We start from the raw sequence: 21799 nt of genomic DNA, 5'->3' as shown, positions 1-21799 counted from the left end.
CTGTTAACAGACATACTTGTTACCTGCCCCCCCCCCCCCCGTATTCTTTCAAATCATTTTTCACCTGTATGGACAGTTTCCTGGCACACCGGCAGCTTCCAATCTCAACCACCTCATTGCTTCTCTCCTAAGGTCCCAGCATCTCAGCAGATTGCCTAGACCTGACTAGAGCACCTGGGAGGTGCAGAGAACTTTTCACAAGTAATCACAATCAGTAAGGACTAGGAATAGGTAGAAAAACACCACATCCCAATTCCACTAGAAGAACTATTCTGAGGCAATTAACACAAAAATTTCCACAGCCCTAAGCCCTGAAGCCTATCCATTATTGATCCTTGCCTTCTCTGACTTTACTCATTCACTCACCTATGATTCCTGGCTTATCACCTGTATCCAGACTGTTACCTCAGGGTCTGAGTTCAAGATACACTTCAGGGAAGGCCCCAAATGATGCTGTCAACTGAGTGCTTGTATTGAAATATCACATAGAACCCCATTTGTATGTGTTTAATATTAATTCTGAAAGACCTAGTTAAGATCTACTTCAATATAAATATATATTTCAATATAAAGTTACCCAAGTAATTTCCCAGACTCTACTTTCTCCCAAACACAAATCATTCTGCCAGGAGGGGGAAAGTATTTACTATGTCCCTCATCCAATTCCTGAAGCACTTGCTGTTGTTCTGTTTATCTGGGGTTTTTTTGTTTGCTTTTGGTGCCATCCCTAGGGCTGGAACTCAGGTACTGAGCCCTGTCTCTGAGCTTGCTTTCTCACCCCCTCCCTCTCTCTCTTTCTCTCAAGGCTAGCTACACCACTTTGATTCACAACTCAACTTTCAGCTTTTAGGTGGTTAATTGGAGATAAAGTCTCATGAGCTTTCCTGCCCTGAGCTAGCTTCAAACCATGATCCTCAAACCGTGATCCCCAAATCTCATCTCCTGAGTATCTAGATTTACAGGTGTAAGGCACAAATACCCAACAAGCATTGTTTCTTAAATAATCATTTTCATTTACATATATCCTACATTGCACATAATCCACATACTTTCTTACAGACACTTAAACCAACTATATTCATCTCAGACCTTGGAGTTTTCAACTAATTAAACTGTGCCTGAATCCACATGTAGATTTTTAGAATTTTAAAACTACATTAAAGAAACAGAGTGGGGCTGGGAAGGTGGCTCAGTGGTAGAGTGCTTGCCTTGCATGCATGAGGGCCTGGGTTCCTCAGTACCACATAGGCAGAAAAAGCTGGAAGTGGTGCTGTGGTTCAGTGGTAGAACACTAGCCTTGATCTGAAAAGCTGAGGGACAGCACCCAGGCCCAGAATTCAGGCCCCATGACCAGCAAAAAAAAAAAAAAAGAAAAAAGAAAAGAAACAGAGCTACACAGATCTTAATTCTAACAACTCAGGAGGCTGAGACTAGAGACCCACCAGTCTGGCAAAATTTTATTGAGTTGAAATCTTGTCTCAATAAAAGGAGGGGAAGAAAAATGAAAGGAGGGGAGGGAAAAGGAAAAAGAAACAGAAGGGAAGGGGAAAGAAGGGGAAAGAGGAGAAGGGGAAGAAAGAGTAGAAAGGTAAAGAGAAAGGAGAAGGAAGATGAAGGAGGATGAGAAGGAAAGGGAGGATAGGAGAAGGAAAGGGAAAACGAGGGAAAGGTGAAAAACAAACAGAAGGAAAAGGAAAGAAAACAAGTTGTTACTCAATTCATTCCTTTAAAAAATATTACATATATCTCTTCCCATATCTTTCAGCATTTTACATACTTCCCATTCTTTCAGATTTCAGCCTGTTATATTATAGGTCATAGTACTCTAACCTTAATCTATCTAAACTGCAAGTTATACTGAAATCTGCTTTGGCAACACTGTAAGGAAATTCTGAATATTACACCATCTTCTGATATGGGGAAAGACTTTATTTCTTGGCATTCCTCAGAGGATTGCTATGAGGACCAAATAAATAAAAAAGGTCACTGAAAATTCTAATAGTAATACATTAATGTTACAATTATCTCCTTCACTGTTAATTTTTCTTACCACCTACTTACTATGCACTAAACCGTAGTCATGTAAAATAATGTTTATTGATAGTTTACAAATAACTGAAAAGAGAAAAAAGTTCTCAAAGAAAAAGTGAAAGTTGGTAATAAAGCAGATCAAAAGAAACTACCTTAAACAAAATATCCCTCTTTTGCACACAGCAGGGTAAATATTTTATTCCAAAATGTTTTGTACTTTTTCCCCATCTTGCAAAAGTAACATTTAGAGCACCCAAACAGTGTAACTTACTTTTTCTTAAAATTGGCACTGATTTTCATTAAGATTCCTATTTCCCCCATCTTTATATTTAGTAGTATGAAAAGCAGTATTTCTATTAGGTTCAAGCCCAATAGCCTGGTATGATCATCTAATCTGGTCAATTGTGCTGTCTTAATCAGAACTGAAACCGGGATGGCTTCACTACTTTTGGAAACAGGTTTTCCTTCATTAAGAAAAAAAGAGGGGCTGTGAAGTTGGCTCAGTAGTAGATTACTTGCCTCACATTCTTGAGGCCCTGGGTTCGATTCCTCAGCACCACATAAGCAGAAAAAAAGCCGGAAGTGACACTGTGGTTCAAGTGGTAGAGCGCTAGCCTTGAGCTGAAGAGCTAAGGGACAGCGCCCAGGCCCAGAGGTTCAGGCCCCACGACAAGAAAGAGAGAGAGGGAAGGAGGGAAGGAAGGAAGAAGGAAAACAGATCAAAAGGGGGGGAGGGGAAAAGAACCATATTCCGCATGTGTGTTAATCTGAAAGTCTAGAAATCCCAGTGGTAAAATTGATTCTCAGTTTAGATTCCAGCTCTGGCCAGCGTTCTACCTATGGCTCAATTTTTCCAGACTTAATGCTGGTTACGCTGAGCCCAAAACACCTAGAAAAAAAAAAAAGATCTCATTGTCCAAGAGCTTGACATGCACCTCCTAAACGTTCCCGTGACACACGTCTTACATCTGCGAAACATCTAACAAGAAACGACGTGGAAAACAACCATCGTGGAAATTTGACTCCCACCAAAACCGCAGATGGACAGACGGTAGGACTGGGCTGAGCCCAAGCCGAAATGTCAGGCAAAGAACAATTACAGAGACGATGACACCTCGGTTTTCCCGTTCCTAACAATGAATAACGGGGGCGCACGAACCGGTCTGGACGCCCCGACCGCGCCGCAAAGTGAAAGCAGAAGCCGGGGACGGGGCGGTTCTCGGTGGTCCGCGTCCCCGGAGCAAGCCTGAGGCCAGCGTGGGAATGGGGGTGCGGTGGGGAGGGGGGTAACCGAGCCAGGGAGCGCGGCCCCGCTCCCCGGCTCCGGCCGCCCAGCCGCGCGCCTCCCGGGCACGGTCCCTCCACCCACCCCGGCGCCCGTCCTCCGCCGCCGGGCGCCGGTCACCGTAGGATGTCTACAGCGCCCGACACGGAAGGGCCGAGGCCTCGGTCCAGCCACGCGCGCGCGCTACCACCCCGGGAATCAAGACCCAGAGGCCGCGGCGCCTGGCCAGGGAGAATCGAGCCCGGCCCCCGGCGAAGGGCCCCGGAGCCCTTCCACCCCGCGCCGAGCCCCGCGCCGGCCGGGCCCCCCTCGGCCCCGCGACCCGCCCTGCCCCGCAGCGCCGCGCCGCACTCACCTCCACCGCCTTCCCCACGGGCCCCGCCAGCGCGGCCACCCAGGTCTGCAGCGGCCCCTCCGCACTCCCCTCCTTTACGGCCCCGGCCTCCTACCCCAGCGGGGTCGAGTCGGGAAGACAGAGAAAGGCTCCGCAGCGTAGCCCGCAGGCTCCCCGCCTCCGAGCCTGCCACTTCCCTCACCAGCTGCGGCTCCTTCCGGTGTCTCCGCGCCGCTGCGGGCGTCTAGGGCAGGCAGGGAGGGGCGGGGACGGGGCGGGGCCGCGAGGAGGCCCGCCCCGGGGCGGGGCCACAGCCGGGCCCAGGTGTCCAGCTCGGCTGGAGTTCATCGCTTTTGATAGCAGCCAGTTGGTCTCCCACCGCAAGGGCCTCGGGTTAAGACGTTAGGGCCATCTGCGGCTTTTACACGTTTTGTCCCTCTCTTCCTTAGTCGTGCACGACTATCAGAGGATCTGGCTCACTGCATTCCAAAATGCAGGAGGGGCTGCCCCCCCACCTCCCCCGCCTCCCCTCCCCCACTTCCCCCCCCCCCCCAAGGCCTCAGGTTTGCCACCTTGTGCAAAAAAGTTTAAGATTCACCTCAATTGGATTCTTCTTTCCATTTTCCTTTAGGCATGGGTTCTCCGGAAGCAATTGTGTTTCTTTTTCCATGTCTGCAGAGAAGAAATTCATCTCCTTTATCTTCCCCTAGGCCAAAATCAAGATGATCAAATGAAATATTTATTGAAACTCGGTATCTGCTTAGTGCCTACGGCACTGGAGGAGACTGCTTTTATACTTTTGTAAAGTTGATTGGATTGATTTTAGAATATGTGGGGGAAAAAACATTAAGTTAACGACAGAATCATGTTAGCTGGATATGATAGTACATTCCTGTAATTCCAATACTTGGGAGATAAAAGCAGTAGGATCATGAGTTGGGCTACATCAGAAAACCTTGTCTCAAAAAAAAGAAAAAAGTTGAATTGACCTTTCTTTGTTTCAATATTGGAGCATGTATCTATTGTGGAGGATGTTCAATCTTTTCCAAGAATAGGTTGAAAAATATGGGGCTTTTACTTGCACGTATTTTCATGGTAAAAAAAAATGGACAATATTAACCATAATACAACATTCTACATAGGGCTCTACACAGAGGCTTAGTTATCACCATAATGATCATGCATTGGGGATGTGAAAGAGAATGGCAGGCATCCATGATGCTGCTCCTCCTCCCTTTATTTTTACCTATTTCAAAATATTGCATTTACATGCTCCAAACTACAATGTCTTAATGTTGAAATATTAATATAATACTCCTGTATAAAATATAAGGGATAAGGGCCAGATGGCTGACAGAATTTCAGTTCAAAGCCAGCCCAGGAAGACTAATCTGAGAATCTTCTATCCAATTGACTAGCAAAAAACCAGAACTAAGGGCATGGCTCAATTGGTATATATAGCGCCAGTCTTGAGAAGAAAAAAATCCCAACAAAACACAGATTTTAAAAAAGATGAAGTTCACTCCTGAAATTCTAGCTACTCAGGAGGCTGAGATCTGTGAGGATCGAGGTTCAAAGCCAGTCCAGGTAGGAAAGTCCGTGAAACTATTATCTCCAATAAACCACCAGAAAACTGGAAGTGGTGCAGTAGCTCAAGTGGTAGAGCGCTAGCCTTGAGCTGAAGAGCTGAGGGACAGCACTCAGGCTCAGAGTTCAAGCCCCACTACCGACCAAAAAAATAAATAAATAAAGTATAAGAGAATGATCACCATAATTTCTTTCCCAATGACTTGTAACAATGTACTTACAAACTCTCTGACTTAAATAAGTTTATTTTTAGAAAGACAATGATTCTAAAGTTTTTCATCTTTCCTATACTTGCTATAAGCAGGCATATGCTATCTAATTAAAAATTATATATAGTTATATATATTTATATTTAATTTATGGCTTCAAAATAAAAGGTATTTTATAATGAGTGAGAAAATGAGTTACCTTTCCAATGTGCATGTATGTATATACATACATACATATACAGGTATACCTGTATATGTATATGTAGTCAGTCTGGCCTGGCTTTGAACTTTGATCCTCAGATATCAGCTTCTTGAGAAGCTAGGATTACAGGCATGAATCATGGCACCTGGCTCAAAATACATATTTTAAAGGGGGGGGCCATCATATTTTAAAAGGGGGGGTATTAGAGTATGCATGTAGCATTTGTTCAGCTTGAGTTAGATTCCCCAGTAAGCTGGAGTGGGGAGAGAGAGGGAGGAGAGGAGGAGAGGGAGAGAGAAAGGGAGAGATTGAGGTTGATTTTTTTGTGTGCTGGCATTGGACTGAAGGGATCTTTCTGCCTCAGCCTCCCTAGCAGCTAGGACTATGGGCAGGTGAGCTAGTAACATAGTCCCCAGGCAAAGTATTATATACATTTTGATATTCATGTGTCTGAGACTAAGTCTTTTTGAGGTACTGAGGTTTGAACTCAGAGTCTTGCTTCCAGCCAAGTTTTTCACTGATTACTTTTAGAGCAGGATTTCATTTCACCTGAGGAGAATGAACTGTGATCCACCTACTTTTAGGCTTCCTGTCTTCATTGGGATCACAAGTTTCTTCCACTGCATCAAGCTTCTCTGTGGGGATGGATGGAATCTTGTAGACTTTTCAGCCTGGGCTGGCCTGGAACCACAATCCTCCCAATCCCATTCTGACAAGTAGCTTCAGATAAGAGGTGTACATTATTGCACCTATTGGTTGAGGAGGGAATCTCACAAAGTTTTCTGCCTGGGCTTGCCTTGAACTGTGATCCTCCTATTCTCAGCCAAGATTGGCTAGAATTTCCTGTGTGAGACACTGGTGCTCAGCCTGAGTAAGCTTTTGCAAATGCTGTGTCTCTCAACTTCTTCCCAGATAACTCCTTATAGGTATTACCTGTTAAACATAGCCCTCTTCACCACATCTTTCCCTTTTTATACCCTATTTTTCTTTTTAAAATATAATTTTATTGTTATTATTAAGGTGTTATACAGAGGGGTTACATGTTTCCATTTCCTGGAACTCATTTCAATAAATAGTATTTAAGTATTCAATAGTGTTATGCCTTTCCTAAGAGTATTCTCCTTTAGTCCCATTGTTGGTATGTGAATGCCTAGAGGCCTCTCTACATTATCATATCCAGTTGTATTTTAGATCTAGCTTCCACATATGAAAAAAAATGTGCTATTTGTCTCTGAGCTTAGCTTACCTCACTTAACATGATTTGTTCTAGGTCCATCCATTTCCCTGCGAATGACATATCTTATTCTTTCTGATGGGTTACATTCTATTGTATATAAGTACCACATTTTAAAAAATCTATTCATCAATTATAGGGCATATGAACTGTTTCCATAATTAGGCTTTTGTGAACAGCAATGGACATGATTGTACAAATGTCTTTACAGTATCCTGATTGTCGTGCTCTGGGTAGATGCCCAAGAGTACTATGGCTGGGTCTTAGGAAAGTTCTATATTTCAATTTCTGAGGAACCGCCAGACTGCCATCCAGAATGGTTGTACTAGTTTACTTTCCCACCAGCAATGCAATAGGATTCCTTTTTTCCCCCACATCCTTGCCAGCATTTGTGGTCATTCAAGATCTCTGTGTTGGCCAGTCTAACTGGGGTGAGATAGAATCCCAAAGTTGTATCCTATTTCCTATGTCAAAGAATTTATTAAATGTTTAATGATTTTAAAATTGTTCTGTATGCTTAATTTTCGGCCAATCTGAACTTATGCTCAATGAGATTGGTAACTGTCTTGTTCAAAAAGTCCAAGAAGTTTTGAAGGATAAAAATATCTGTTCTACAAGATGTTATGTTGAAAATGAACTTTACAACTTTGTCAAGGGGCGGAGGGGGTGGGGACCAGAAGGGATGGGAAGGGGAAACAAAGGAGGAGGCAACAATGCTTGATAAGGAATACACTCATTACCTTGCCCATGTAATTGTAATCCCCTCCTTACGGTATTTTCACAATATAAATAAATAAAATACCTGTTCTTTGTCGTCTTGGGGTATTTTGTCCCCCAGGTGGGTGTTAGATGACATCCCTGAGGAGACTGGTAGAAGAAGGGATTGGTCACAATCTGTTTTAATGATGTGTTTCATACAAGAAGGTCCAAAACAACATTAGTGCTATTCTTGAACCTGAATTTAAACTGAGGCCTTAAAATAGGTTTTCAGTTAAAAGTGCCAGATAAACTTTTGTTCTTAGGTGGCTAAATAAAGCTTGATTTATCAGCGGGCAAAAGGAAACCACTTTTATTCTCTCTCAGTGTGGTCCCTAGAAATCTCTGAGGATCCCTTTCTACTCCTAGGACAAAATCTTAAAGTCTTTAGTTTTTCCAGTCACCACCGTATAATTTAAGACTTCTCCAGTCATTTTTCCAGTGGTAAACAAATGAACTCTTCCCTCTCCTGTTGAAAGACCTGTCTAGTAGCATGTCAAAAATCTCAAACTTGCCAGGTGCTGGTGGCTCACACCTATAATCCTAACTACTCAGAAGGCTGAGATCTGAGGATCATGGCTCAAAGCCAGCAGGAAAAGCCATGAGACTTTTATCTCCAATAAACCACCAGAAAATCAGAAGTGGTGCTGCTATAGCTCAAGTGGTAGAGTGCTTGCCTTGAGCTGAAAAGCTGAGGGGCAGCTCCCAGGCCCAGAGTTCAAGCCCCACAACAAGAAAGAAAGAAAAGAAAGAAAGAGAGAAGGAAAGAAAGAAAGAAAGTAAGAAAGGAAGGAAGGAAGGAAGAAGGAAAGAGAGAAAGAAAGAGAGAAAGAAGGAAAGAGAGAAAGGAAAGAAAGAAAAGGAAGAAAGAAAGAAAAGAAAGGAAGGAAAGAAAGGAAGGAAGGAAGGAAAGAGAAAGAAAGAAAGAAGAAGGAAAAAGAGAAAGAAAGAGAGAAAGGAAAGAAAGAAAGAAAAGAAAGGAAGGAAGGAAAGAGAAAGGAAGGAAGGAAGGAAGGAAGGAAGGAAGGAAGGAAGGAAGGAAGGAAGGAAGGAAGAAAGGAAGGAAGGAAGAAAAAGAAAAAACTCTCAAACTTTTACAGTTCAAAAGTTTATTGCTCAGGCTAATGACTTTTTTTTTCATTTTTGCACTTCTTTGTGCTAGAGAAGATAAGCACAGGGCTGGAGTGGTGGTCTTGGCCTGATATCAGGGTTCCCCTTGGAGAATCTTCTGATTCTCAGGAATCCATCCCTAATGGGAATCATCTCGCTCACAAACTAGTCTTCTTAAGCATTTATTCATTCTCTCTTACTCTCTTTCTCCCTCCCTCCCTTCCCTCTCTCCTGGTTTGGGAGATGAAAAATAGAACTTCAGCAAGGTCATGCCTCTAATCCTAAACTATTCAGGCTAAGATCCAAGGATTATGGTTCAAAACCAGACCAGGCAGAAAAGTTCGTGAGAATATTATCTCCAATTAACCAGAGAAAATTTAGAAATGGAGCTGTGGCTCAAGTAGTATAGTGCCAACCTTGGGCGAAAAAGCCAAGTAAGAGTGCGAGGCTCTGGGATAAAGGCCCAGTACTGGCACACACGCACACACATGCTTGTGCACATGAGTGCACACACACACACACACACACACGCACACACACAAAGTTGTTTGTTTTTTTTTAAAGGTTAAAAGAGGGCTGAGAAGGCGGCTCAGGGTAGAGTGCTTGCCTTGCATGCATGAGGCCCTGGGTTCGATTCCTCAGCACCACATAAGCAGAAAAAGCCGGAAGTGGCGCTGTGGCTCAAATTGTAGAGCGCTAGCCTTGAGCTGAAGAGCTGAGGGACAGTGCCCAGGCCCAAAGTTCAGGCTCACAACCAACAACAAAAAAAAAAAGGTTAAAAGAATAGGATCTTAGATATGCTAGGCAAGTCTTCTACCATTGATCTACACCCTTAGCCCAACAGCCCCTTTCAAGACAGCTCAGACCAGCTCTGTTATTCAGGGTCCTGCACTTGGTGCAGTGTCCTGCACTGCATGTATGAACTGTGACTGTTCCAAATTAGCTTTGCTCTCATGGCTTAGGGCTTTTCCAATGCGAAAATTATTAGAGTAATAATAGAATTATAAGATTCTGATGGACACATGTCTTTTCCAAATGATCTTTTTTTTTTCTTTGTGGGGGGAGGGAGGGGGAAGGTCCGGTTATGGGGCCTGAACTCTGGGCCTGGGAGCTGTCCCTCAGCTCTTTAGCTCAAGGCTAGCACTCTACCACTTGAGCCACAATACCACTTCTGGCTTTTTTCTTTTTGCTTATGTGGTGCTGAGGAATCGAACCCAGGGCCTCATGCATGCAAGGCAAGCACTCTACCACTGAGCCAGCCACCTTCCCAGCCCCCCAAATGATCTTTAAACCCCTCAAACTTGGCTTGGGAAAAGGGGGGTCACCTATTTTTCACACTCATAATGGTAGCATAATTTGGATGTGGACCTATTTGGCATTGAAATTTGAAACCACAACCAAGAATTCATCGCCATCTGTTCATTTGTTGAGTAATGGCTTGGGTTGCTCTAGCTCAGGGCTTCTAAAAATTGTCACTGCTGACATTTTGGACTGAATAATTGTTTGCTATGGGGGATGGTTCCTGTGCATTGTAGGCTCCTCTGGTGAATGTTACAGTAGCATCGTGGTTTTTTTTTTTTTTTTTTTTAATTTTCTTGTCAAGGTGATGGACAGAAAGGTTACAGTTACATAAGTAAGGTAGTGAGTCCATTTCTTGTTGAACTTGTTACCTCCTCCCTCATTTTTTCCCCTTTCCCTTTCCCCTGGCAGTAGCATCTTTAGCCTTTAGCTCCATCCATGCCAAAGGTACCCCCTCCCAGTGGTGACAAACAGAAATATCTTCAGATATTATGAAATATTTCTTAGGAGCCAAATCAGTGGAAAAACAGTGGTCAAGCTGGTGCTTTTCAAAAATGTGTGTGTGTGTGTGTGTGTGTGTGTGTGTGTGTTGGTACAGTTGAACTCAAAGTCTGAGTGCTATCTGTTAGTTATTTGTTTGTTTTTCATTCAAGGCTGGTACTGTACCACTAGAGCCATAGCTCCACACCCAGATTTTTTGTGGTTAATTAGAAATAAGAATCTCATAGACTTTACTCCTTGGGCTGGATTTGAACCCTAATCCTCAGATCTCAGACTCCTGAACAGCTAGGATTACAGGAATGAGCTACCAGCACCTAACCTACTCTCTCTCTCTCTATCCCTCTCTTCCCTTCTTTTTCTTTCTTTTCTTCCTTCCTTTTTTCACCCTTCTTTTCTTCCTTTCCTTCCTTCATCCCTCCTCCCTTTTTCTATTTCTCTTTTTTTTCTTCCTTCCTCTCTTGTTCTTCCTTCCTTCCTTCCTTTCTTTCTTTCTTTCGGTCGTAGGGCCTGAACTCTGGGCCTGGGTGCTGTCCCTTCACTTCAGTTCAAGGCAAGCGCTCTTACCATTTAAACTACTACTTCCAGCTTTTTCTGTTTATGTGGTGCTGAGGAGTTGAACCCAGGGCTTCATGCAGGCAAGGCAAGCACTCTACCACTGAGCCACCTTCCCAGCCCATCTTCTTTCCTTCCTTCCTTCCTTCCTTCCTTCCTTCCTTCCTTCCTTCCTTCCTTCCTTCCTTCCTTCCTTCCTTCCTCTCTCTCTTTCTTTCTTTTGATAATTAGATCAGATTACTCAAAATTATAATACACTAATCAATAAACATAATGCTTGCAATTAGTTTGCAGCAGGGATCATTGTCTTGGCTAAGACACTTGAAGGACATAAGTAATCTGGGGCTTAGCAGTTGAGATCTACCTTTAGCAAAACAAGAAAAAAACAAAAGGAAGATTTTTTTTTGTTGTTCATGGAATTCAAGGAAAAGCCCAAACTAGAGATTCCACAAACATTGCTAGAACTTCCTCATGTTCTCTTCACTACTCCTTACTTTGCTTATAGTTTTCTCAAAAAAAAAAAAAAAAAAAAAAGTCCTTAAAAAGTTAAAAAAAGTCCTTAAAAAGTTAAAAAAAAGTCCTTGGGCTGGGAAGGTGGCACTTGCCTTGCATGCATGTGGACCTGGGTTCGATTCCTCAGCACCACATAAGCAGAAAAAAAAAAAGCCGGAAGTGGTGCTGTGGCTCAAGTGGTAGAGTGCTAGCCTTGAGCTGAAGAGCTGAGGGACAGCACCCAGGCCCAACCCCACGACCGGACCCCCCCAAAAAAAAGTCCTAGATGGGCTGGGAAGGTGGCTCAGTGGTAGAGCGCTAGCCTTGAGCTGAAGAGCTGAGGGACAGCGCCCAGGCCCAGAGTTCAGGCCCCACGACCAGACCCCCCCCCCCAAAAAAAAAAAAAGTCCTAGAGGTTAACTTTATTGACTTCATTGACTTCATTTGGATCAAGGGCTTGTCTAAAAGCATTCTGCCCAAAGGGCAAGGTCATGAAAAAACAAGAGTAATCAAAAGATAAGTGGATCAAAGGAACACCCAATGTCATAAATAGCAAATACTGACTTAAATTCTGAGTACGAAAATTTCCGATGGACAAGTGCAAAAAAAAAAAGGATAAGGAAGTGGCTCAGCAGTAGAGTGCCTGCCTGACAAGCACACTGGAGGTCCCTAGCCTCCACACCTGTCCTTGAGGGCATAATTTACAATCCTTTTTCTTTCTTTTATTTTTGTTGTGGGGCTTAAACTCTGGGCTTGGGTGCTATCCCTCAGCTCTATCAGCTCAAGGCCGCTCTCCGCTTGAGCCTCAAAGTCACTTCTGGCTTTCTAGTAGTTTATTGGAGATAAGAGTTACAGGGGGGCTGGGAAGGTGGCTCAGTGGTAGAGTGCTTGCCTTGCTTGCATAAGGCCCTGAGTTCCATTCTTCAGCACCACATAAGCAGAAAAAGCCAGTAGTGGTTCTGTGTCTTAAGTGGTAGAGCGCAAGCCTTGAGCTGAAGAGCTGAGGGCCAACGCCCAGGCCAAGAGTTCAGGCCCCATAATCAAAAAAAGCCCGGGCTGGCTTTGAACTTGGATCCTTAAATCTCAGCCTCCTGAGTAGCTAGGATTACAGGTATGAGTCACTGGCGCCCAGTTTGCAATCCTTTGTCTTGAAAGGCAAAACATTTGCTTGTGCCTCTCCTACTCTATGTTGCTTTCTTTATATAGGCAATGCCCTTTGAAATTAATTTCTCTCCCTCTCTCCTTCTCTCCCTCTCCTTTCCTTTTTCTCTCTCCCTTTCTCTTTCCTTTCTTCCCTAGAGGAAACAGTGGCTTACATGTATAATCCTAGCTACTTGTAGCTGAGAAGATTGTAGTTCTAGGCCATCCCAAGCAAAAATAAATTTCACTTGACACCTATCAACCCATAGTGTGGCATCATATCCTAGCTATCTAAGAAGCTGAGGTTGAGAGGATTGAGTTCAAAATCAGCCTAGACCAGAACAAATCTGTAAGACTCCATGTCAAAGGAAGAAGCTGTTTCATTGTGTGAGACTGTCCTCCAGGCTGTATCAGCCAGCAAAAAATAGAAAGATCTTGGCTTGGTGTACATATAGGCAGAAAGCAAGACTCTATCTCAAAAATAACCAGTGAAGAAAAATAAGGACTGGACGTGTTGCTCAGCAGTACAGTCTCTGCCTAATATGCATGAGACCATGAGTGCAGGCCTCAGTACTACAAAAAAAAAAAAAAAAGAAGTGAACTTCACTTATTCTTAGACTTTTGGGCTTTTCTAGGCTATTAGGACTTTTCTTTGTGTTGTATTCTAGAACACATTCTCTAGTGATGTTATTATGCTGATTATACAATGTTTTGTAATATCATTATTATATATGTTTCCATTTCTACTCATCCTAGTATTTTTAGTACTTAGTATGGTATATGGCACGGTGAAGGAAATGAGCACATTTATAACTTTCGTATTTAAAAAATGAGAACATATGGAAAAGGTTAAGGTTTTTAATTTGGAAATGTTTCTAACTTGCAGTGATGCAGCAATTTGTCTTTTACTTTTCAATTTTTTCATCATTTAAATACCTAGACAACAGATGCAGATTTTTTTCAAACTAATTTTGTGTGTGTGTGTGTGTGTGTGTGTGTGTGTACACATGCGCGTGTGTGCGTGTGCGCACACAGCCACCTGAGCATGCCAGTACTGGGGCTTGATCTCAAAACCTCACACTACTAATTTTCTGCTCACAAGTGGTACTCTTTACCACCTGAGTCGTACCTCCACTTCTGGCTTTTTGCGGGCTAATTGGAGATAGAAGTCAAGATCTTGGATTTTTCTGCCGTGTGTCTGTTAATGGTGTGATCCTGAGATCTCAGCCTTCTAGTAGCTAGGATGACAGGTGTGAGCCACCAGCATCTGTGCAGAAGTTCTTAATTTGGAATTTGCGATTGGTGTCTGGAGTTTGAAATTGCATATATTGACATAAACATATGTAGACATACATATATAAGCACAGAATTCTATGATTTAATTTTTATAGCGATAAAATCATACAGAAATTTTAATACGGTAGCAGCTTTCTATGTGCATTTTTTCCCTTGGGTAAATACTGCATAGTTCTCATCAGATTTGCAGAACCATACCAGAACTTATAAAAGATACCAAAATACGATACTAATTAGTGATCGGTGCGTACAATACAATCCCAGTTTTTCTATACATCTAGCCTGGCAGAAGCCGCTACCCTGAACAAAAATGGCGGGAGCTGCTTCCCACGCAGCCCCCCACGTAGGAAGGCAAGGAGGTCCCCTCCACTTTCCCTTCACCTTCCACTCCTGACCCCGGAAGCACTCCATCTGCAGCAGCCGGCCTGCGGCGAGCACCGGGCTGCGGCGGGGCAGCGGGTGTGGGGCGGCCGCGCTGGGCCGGGGGTGCCAGGTACGGGGGCTTGTAGCGGAGGGACGTAGCGGGGGGCGGGGCGGGGCGGGGCGGGGCTCTATCCTTGGGGTCTACCCCTCCCCCCGAACGCGCCCTCCCGAGACGGGGGCGAGGGCCACAGTGGGGAGCGCAGAGGCTGTGGGCTCACCCCGGGGGAGGGGGCGGGAGCCCCAGGAGGAGATCGGGGTTCGCACCCAGGTGGAGATTTGAGGTGTGGAAGATGACGCCTCTTTGCAGGTGCTTTCAGGGCGTGCACCAAGCGGTTTGTGGCCTCTGGTCTCCTTTCTGGTTGGAATTGTTGGACTGGCTCTGCTTGAAGTAGACCTTTAAGACAATAACAATAATAATAATAATAATGATAACAGCAACAACAACAGTTGTAGCTAAGCATTTTGGCACACTTAAAACATCTTTCCTTTGTATGGATTTGCCTTGGTAGTTCAGGGTTTCTGTCCTGCTTGCTAAAGTCAAAATTGTAGACTAGAATTTTAAGGCTACTTAATATGCAAACCCACGTTATGATCTGTTTAACCCTCAGTGGTTGGAATGGAAAGAATCGAGTACTGTAGTTCAGTATTTGGGGTGACAGTGTAAAATTCCTTTTCCAAATTTGCATAATAGTGAAGTTATTTTTTGTGGTATTTCTGTAACCAAGTGAATTATCTAGTTTTGCAATATCACTCTGTTGATTATGCATACATTTGGAATTAGCTTCCTCATTGATATTCAATAAAAACAAGTTAGGGTATGTAGAATGCATGAGGCCCTGGGTTCAAGCCGCAGTAATGGCAAACATATAACAAAAACAAACAACAATAAAAATCAAGCAAATAGTACCCTGCTAGACTTCCTACACCCCTGGTTATTTTTCAAATGGAGACTTTTTCACTAGCCTGTTTCATCATGATTTCCTCAACGTTTCTCAGGAGTGTGTCTATATCATAGTTGATTGGTTGAAATGTATACTTAATTTAAACTATTGAAATGCAGTCTACAAGTTGTGATGAGAACAGAGTAGGGAGACACTGCAGAGTAGGTGACACTGCAGTGTCACCAGTAAAGTTATGGACAGTGTGCCCCACACTAAAAGGGATTACTATCCCTGATTTGAAAGAAAACCACTACTTAATGGTGTTGACACCTTCCATAAAAAACGGCAAGTTTTAAACCAAAGGGGATGGTCTACTGGAGTCTAGAAAAAGATCTTAAGAGATGTATGCAGAAAGAAAGGACCTAGGTGGCTGAGAATGTGGCTTAGTGGTAGAGTGCTTACCTAGCATGGGTTCAATATCACAAAAACAGAAAAAGCTGGGAGTGGCACTATGGCTCCAGTGATAGAGCACTAGCCTTGAGCAAAAAAAAAGCTCAAGGACAGTGCCCAGGCTCTGAGTTCAAGCCCCAGTACTGGCAAAAATAAAAAAAGGACCTATGGAAAATGTGTCAAGGAAGCTTATAGAATTATTGTTAGTATTTCTGTTTTTCTTTAAAGGCATACATACCAACCAAGAAAAGGTAATATGGTTGGTCTAAACAATCTGGTTATTAGAGAAACATAGTCTTTTTCACAAGATATACTTGTCCAGCTTTTTAGCTGGTTAATTGGAGATAGTCTCTTGGACTTTTCTGCCTAGGATGCTTTGAACCTGGATCTGCAGATCTCAATTTACTGAGTGGCTAGAATTACAAGTATGAGCCACAGATACCTAGCTTAAATATTATATGCTTTAGGATTCCTTGATTTCAGGCTAATGAAAAACTTTTCACTAATTAATTCAGCTTCCATATTATTTTATTTCAGGGAGAATGTATTTGGTAGCATATATAAAAATTGTGGTCACTTTATAGTACATTTCTTTGAATGAATCAATTTCTAAGTTAATTTGTGTATTAATACCACATGACCATTAATAAATATAAAGCTGAGTATACTAGTTGTATAAAGCAGAAATATACACTCTAACCATGCATACCCATGATTTTATAAAGGACCTACTGCTTTAAAGATATCTCTGAGTAACATCTGCCTCTCCTTTTAGTATCTGTCCTTTTTAGCTAGGTGTACTTGCAGATGCCTGTGGTCCCACGACCTTAAGAGGCTGAATACTTGAGCTTAGGTATTGTAGACCAGCTTGGGCATCATAGAGAAGACCCCCCATCTCTTAAAAAGTAAATAGCTGCTGGGTGTCAGTAATCGTAACTACTAAGGAAGCTCATATCTGAGGATCCTAGTTCAAAGACAGCTTGGGCAGAAATCACTGAGACTCTTATCTCCAATTAACCATCAAAAAAGCCAGATATGGAGCTGTGGCTCAAGTAGTAGGGTGCTAGCCTTGAGCAGAAAGCTTATGGGTAGCACCAGTCCCTGAGTTCAAGCCCCAGGACTGGCACAAAAAGAAAAAAAAACCAGTATGAATATCTGACTTTTCTTTTCCTTCTTGATTTCAAGAGAAATAATGCATATTAAAAGACTATCACAATTACATAGCATGTGTATGGCATTTCTTTGACTATCTTTGAAATGAAACAGTATGAGACTAAATGCAATAAAGTCCAGTCAGTAAACTCTAGAACTCCTTCCTATCCCAGGAGTCTCTTCCAGATCCATCCAGCAAACCCTGGCCCACCTCTGCTGTTGCATGAAGAACTTGACTAAACACTGATAAGCAGACTAGAAAAGAGAATCTAGAACCTGCAATTTTCTCAGAAAAGTCTACTGCCTGAATTTGAATTTTAAATCTAGCCCATTTAAATCACTTCTAAGTTATATTTTGCTAAGGTTAAATGTAAATCTAGCTCATTTTCTCTTTTGCTTCTTTGGCAAGTCATAAATCCAATTTCAATAATATAATAACTATAAAAAAGGCTGGTAGAGTTTTCATGTTACTTTGTATTTTGCATTGGTAAGGTCAAAGGAAATCTGTGTGGCTAATAAGTTTCTATGTTTAATTTAGTTGCCTTCAAAGAGTCATGTCAGAAGACACAGTAAGGGAATCACAGCCTCCCTTGAGGACAGCAGCTCTGAGAGTGTTTGATCTCCCTCTGTCTTGGTACTCTTCACTCTCTCAGGTAAACAAACAAAGCTAACCTCAAGTTGCATAATTCTATTGCTTACAGTGTGTTCTGTTTACAGGATTTCAGTTTTGCCTGAGGGTTTTGTTTTGTTTTGTTTTATGGTGTTAGTGTTTGAATCCAGGTCATGCTCAGCAGATGCTCTACCATTGATTTACACTCCTATCCCCCAGTGCTTTTATGTGGTACAGTAAAAAATGTTTATTAGTTTTAAACCTACTCAGTTTTTATAATTTCACTTTTTTGCTATATTTATAATTCTTAGGGGGATATGTTTGTTTTTTGTCCCAGTACTGGGGCTTGAACTCAGAGCCTCACTTTTTTTTGGGGGGGGTCGGGTCGTGGGGCCTGAACTCTGGGCCTGGGCACTGTCCCTCAGCTCTTCAGCTCAAGGCTAGCACTCTACCACTTGAGCCACAGTGCCACTTCCAGCTTTTTTTTTTTCTGCTTATATGGTGCTGAAGAATCGAACCCAGGGCCTCATGCATTCAAGGCAAGTGCTCTACCACTGAGCCACCTTCCCAACCCCAAGAGCCTCATATTCTTGCTTATATTTCTTCTCTCAAAGCTGGTGCTCTACCACTTGAGCCACACCTCTACTTCTGGATTTTTCCTGGTTAAATGAAAATAAGTCTCATTAATGTTTATGCAGCAGTAGCTTTGAACCTTAAATCTCTATATCTCAGCTTTCCGAGGTAGCTAGGGTTACAGGTGTAAGCTGTCAGTGCCCCCACCCATTTTTGACACTTTTTAAGTGTGGTTTAGTTGTGTTATGTACATTCATATTGTGGGGCAGCCAACCTCTAGAACTTCTTTCATCTTGTATAACTTTATAATCTCTACAATCATTTGTTGTCAGCAAGTCTCATGCCTGTCTTCCTTGGCTCCCAGGAACCCCCGTACTACTTTCTGTGTGACTTGGTACCTCATAAGTGGAATCATACAGACTTTATATTCTGGAGATTTTTTCTTTTTGTACTTAGCACAGTGTCCTCAAGATTCATCCAAGTAGCACATATGTGAATTTCTTTCCTTTTTAAGTTAGAGTTACTATTCCATTGTATGTCTTTATTCAGCTGTGATTGTAGATGGACATGTTGAGTGGCCTTTGTGTTTTAACTGTTGTGAATAATGCTGCTGTGAAGAGGATGATTAGATATTTCCTCAAGATCCTATATTCAAATCGTTTGGATATCCAGGAACAAATGTCATTGCTATTTAGAGGAATTCTAGTTTTGACTTTTTGAGGAAGTGCCATACATTCTGTTCTACTGTATATTCTCACCAGCAGTGCAGTTTTTCCATATCTCAGATCTCGGCCTGTTGAGTAGCTAGGATTACAGGCATGCACCACAGGTGCTTGACTGTTGGGAGGTTTTTGATTACTCTCTACAAATTCAATATCCCTACTAGTTATAGATCTTCTTAAATTTTCCATTAACCATTTAGTCCTGGTAATTTCTGCCATTTTTCTTCTTTTCTTTTGTCTTTTTTTTTGATAATTTTTGTCCTCTTTTTTCATTGCCCTTTTGTTTTGTTTTCTTTTGTCTTTCCCTTCCCGCCCTTTCCTTTCCTTTCCTTTCCTTTCCTTCCCTTCGCTCCTCTGCCCTTCCCCTTGGAACTCACTATCTTCTTGCCTCAGCATCTTAAGTACTGAGATTACAGGTGTGCACTATCATGCCCTGCAAATTTTTGTTTCTAGGAGTTGGTTATTTAATATAAGTCGTATAATTTATTGGCAGTTTATTGGTATAAAGCTACATACTGCTTTTATTGTATCTTGTGGATTTTAACACATTGTGTTTTATTTGTCTCTATCTTGTTAATTTCCCTTGTGATTGCTTTGACTAATTGGCTAAAAATATGTTTAATTTTCACAGTTTGGGGGCATTTTCTATTTTACTTCTGTTATTGTTTTCACTTCATGGTGCTGTGGCCAGTGAAAATTCAATGTATATAAGGTCTGTCTCTTTGAATCTATTGAGACTTCATTTGTGACTTTACTTATGGTCTACCCTGGAAAATGTCCTACCTATACTTGCTAGTGTATCTGTCTTTACCTCTGGTTCTCACGCAGTTTAAGTAAAGCAATATCTGTCACTTCTGTATATACTTTGTTTCCTGAGTAGTGGAAGGTACTTAACATATTTCAATCTGTAGCTCAGTCTGGGACTTTTTAAGATGTTTTTCTCCTGCCAGTGGTTGGCACTCTACCACTTGAGTCATATCTCCAGTTCCAGGTGTATTTTTTTGGGGGGGTCCAGTTGTGGGGCCTGAACTCTGGGCCTGGGTGCTGTCCCTCAGCTCTTCAGCTCAAGGCTAACACTCTACCACTTGAGCCACAGCACCACTTCCGGCTTTTTTCTTTTTGCTGCTTATGTGGTGCTGAGGAATTGAACCCAGGGCCTCATGCATGCAAGGCAAGCGCTCTACCACTGAGCCACCTTCCCAGCCTTGTATTTTTTTTTTTTTTTGAGATAAGGTCTCATCTATAACCCACCACAAACTTAAAATCCTTCTGCCTAAGCCTCTAGCTTCTGCTGTGCACAACTTGAGTGATTCTGAGAAATATTTGTTGGATAATATATGAATAAAATGGCTTATTTATTTGGTATTTAGAAGTTGAGTCCTATTTTAAATTTTTTTAGATAGTTAAAAAATTGGTTCAGGTTAAATGTCTTGATTTAATTATCTCTATAGTTAAAAATCTTGTAATGGTCCAGATAGAAAATTTAGTTGTATGAAATAACTATTACTTGCCAAAAAGCTGTTCATAGTAGAATATTCAACAGAATATTTATTGTTTACTTGAGAGCTTCAGAACAGTATGTAATAAATTATTACCTTAAAATATCTTTTTTTTTTTTGTTCGGTTGTAGGGCCTGAACTCTGGGTCTGGGTGCTGTCCCTCAGCTCTTCCGCTCAAGGCTAACACTCTACCACTTGAGCTACAACACCATTTCTGGCCTTTTCTGCTTATGTGGTGCTGAAGAATCAAATCCAGGGCCTCATGCATGCAAGGCAAGTGCTCTACCACTGAGCTACCTTCCCAGCCCCACCTTAAAATATCTTAAAAATCAGCTGGGACTGGGTGCTAGTGGCTCGTGCCTGTAATCCTCCTAACTATTCAGGAGGTTGAGATCTGAGGATCACAGTTCAAAGCCAGCTCAAACAGGACAGTCCTTGGAGTCTCATCTCCAATTTACCACCAGAAAACCAGAAATTGGGCTGTGGCCCAAAGGGGTAGAGTACTAGCCTTAAGCAGAAGCTCAGTGCCCATGCACCAAGATTGCAGTTCAAATCCACCCCTAGCAGGAAAAAGTCTTATCTTCACTAAACTACCAAAAAAAGCTGGAAGTGGAGTTGTAGCTCAAATGATAAAGCATTCAGTCTTGAGCAAATAAGAAGGCTAGGAACAGACCTAGGCCCTAAGTTCAAACCACACACATATAAAATCTTAAAAATCTAATGGAGGGTCTGGGAAGGTGGCTCAGTGGTAGAGCGCTTGCCTTGCATGCATGAGGCCCTGGGTTCGATTCCTCAGCACCACGTAAGCAGAAAAAAAAAGCTGGAAGTGGCATTGTGGCTCAAATGGTAGAGTTCTAGCCTAGAGCTGAAGAGCTAAGGGACAGTGCTCAGGCCCAGAGTTCAGGCCCCATGACCGGACCCAAAAAAAAAAAAATCTAATGGACTAGCTATCATTGAGAGAGTAAAATTAAAATCTTTTCATAATATTTAGAAACAGGTTAAGAATAAACATAGTATTCATGTCTTTATTTTTAGTGAACAAATAAGACTTTTTTTTCAAACCATTTCCATCCTTTCCAGATCAAGTTTTCACCAGTAGCTAAAAAGTTGTTTGTGGTAACAGCAGTAAGTGCTTTATCTGTAATTTTTCTGGCTCATCACTTTAAAAGAAGGCGTGGAAAGAAGAAAGGAAAAATATTACCATGGGAACCAGAGCATCTCCTACTTGAATGCACTAAAAGAGCAGCATCAGACAAAGGTATGTGGAAATAGCTGAATTTGGTGTATAAATTTCATGTGTAAATCATAGCTGGATTTCAGTGCTTTTGGTCTTATTTTCCAAATCCTCCCCCATCCCCATCGCCCCTCTATCTCTTAGTGTACTAGGGTCTCCAACGCAGGTCCAGACATGTTCTTTCCACTTTAGTTTTTTTTTTTTTGGATAGTCTTTATTTTTGCCAG

General features: G+C 42.3%; 2 protein-coding genes across 3 annotated transcripts in view; one reads left to right on the top strand and one right to left on the bottom strand.

Moving 5' to 3' along the window:
• Usp33 (ubiquitin specific peptidase 33) overlaps nucleotides 1-3872 on the bottom strand; it is a 67296-nt gene extending 63424 nt beyond the window's left edge. For both annotated transcript variants that reach the window (XM_042677084.1, XM_042677086.1), the window contains exon 1: nucleotides 3672-3872. The gene's annotated coding sequence lies outside the window, so the exon portion shown is untranslated. The remainder of the gene's footprint in view (nucleotides 1-3671) is intronic.
• A 10589-nt stretch (nucleotides 3873-14461) lies between these two features.
• Miga1 (mitoguardin 1) overlaps nucleotides 14462-21799 on the top strand; it is a 65163-nt gene continuing 57825 nt past the window's right edge. The window contains exons 1-3 of the mRNA XM_042683718.1: nucleotides 14462-14521; nucleotides 17473-17587; nucleotides 21419-21596. Coding sequence (XP_042539652.1) covers nucleotides 17489-17587; nucleotides 21419-21596 — 277 coding nt within the window. The 5' untranslated portion in view covers nucleotides 14462-14521; nucleotides 17473-17488. The remainder of the gene's footprint in view (nucleotides 14522-17472; nucleotides 17588-21418; nucleotides 21597-21799) is intronic.

The sequence above is a fragment of the Dipodomys spectabilis genome, unplaced genomic scaffold, assembly GCF_019054845.1.
Source record: "Dipodomys spectabilis isolate Male_0828 unplaced genomic scaffold, ASM1905484v1 ptg000002l, whole genome shotgun sequence".
In the NCBI taxonomy this organism is placed as follows: Eukaryota; Metazoa; Chordata; class Mammalia; order Rodentia; family Heteromyidae; genus Dipodomys; species Dipodomys spectabilis.
The sequence above is the reverse complement of the archived record's forward strand: the minus strand, read 5'-3'. Positions and strand labels throughout refer to the sequence as shown.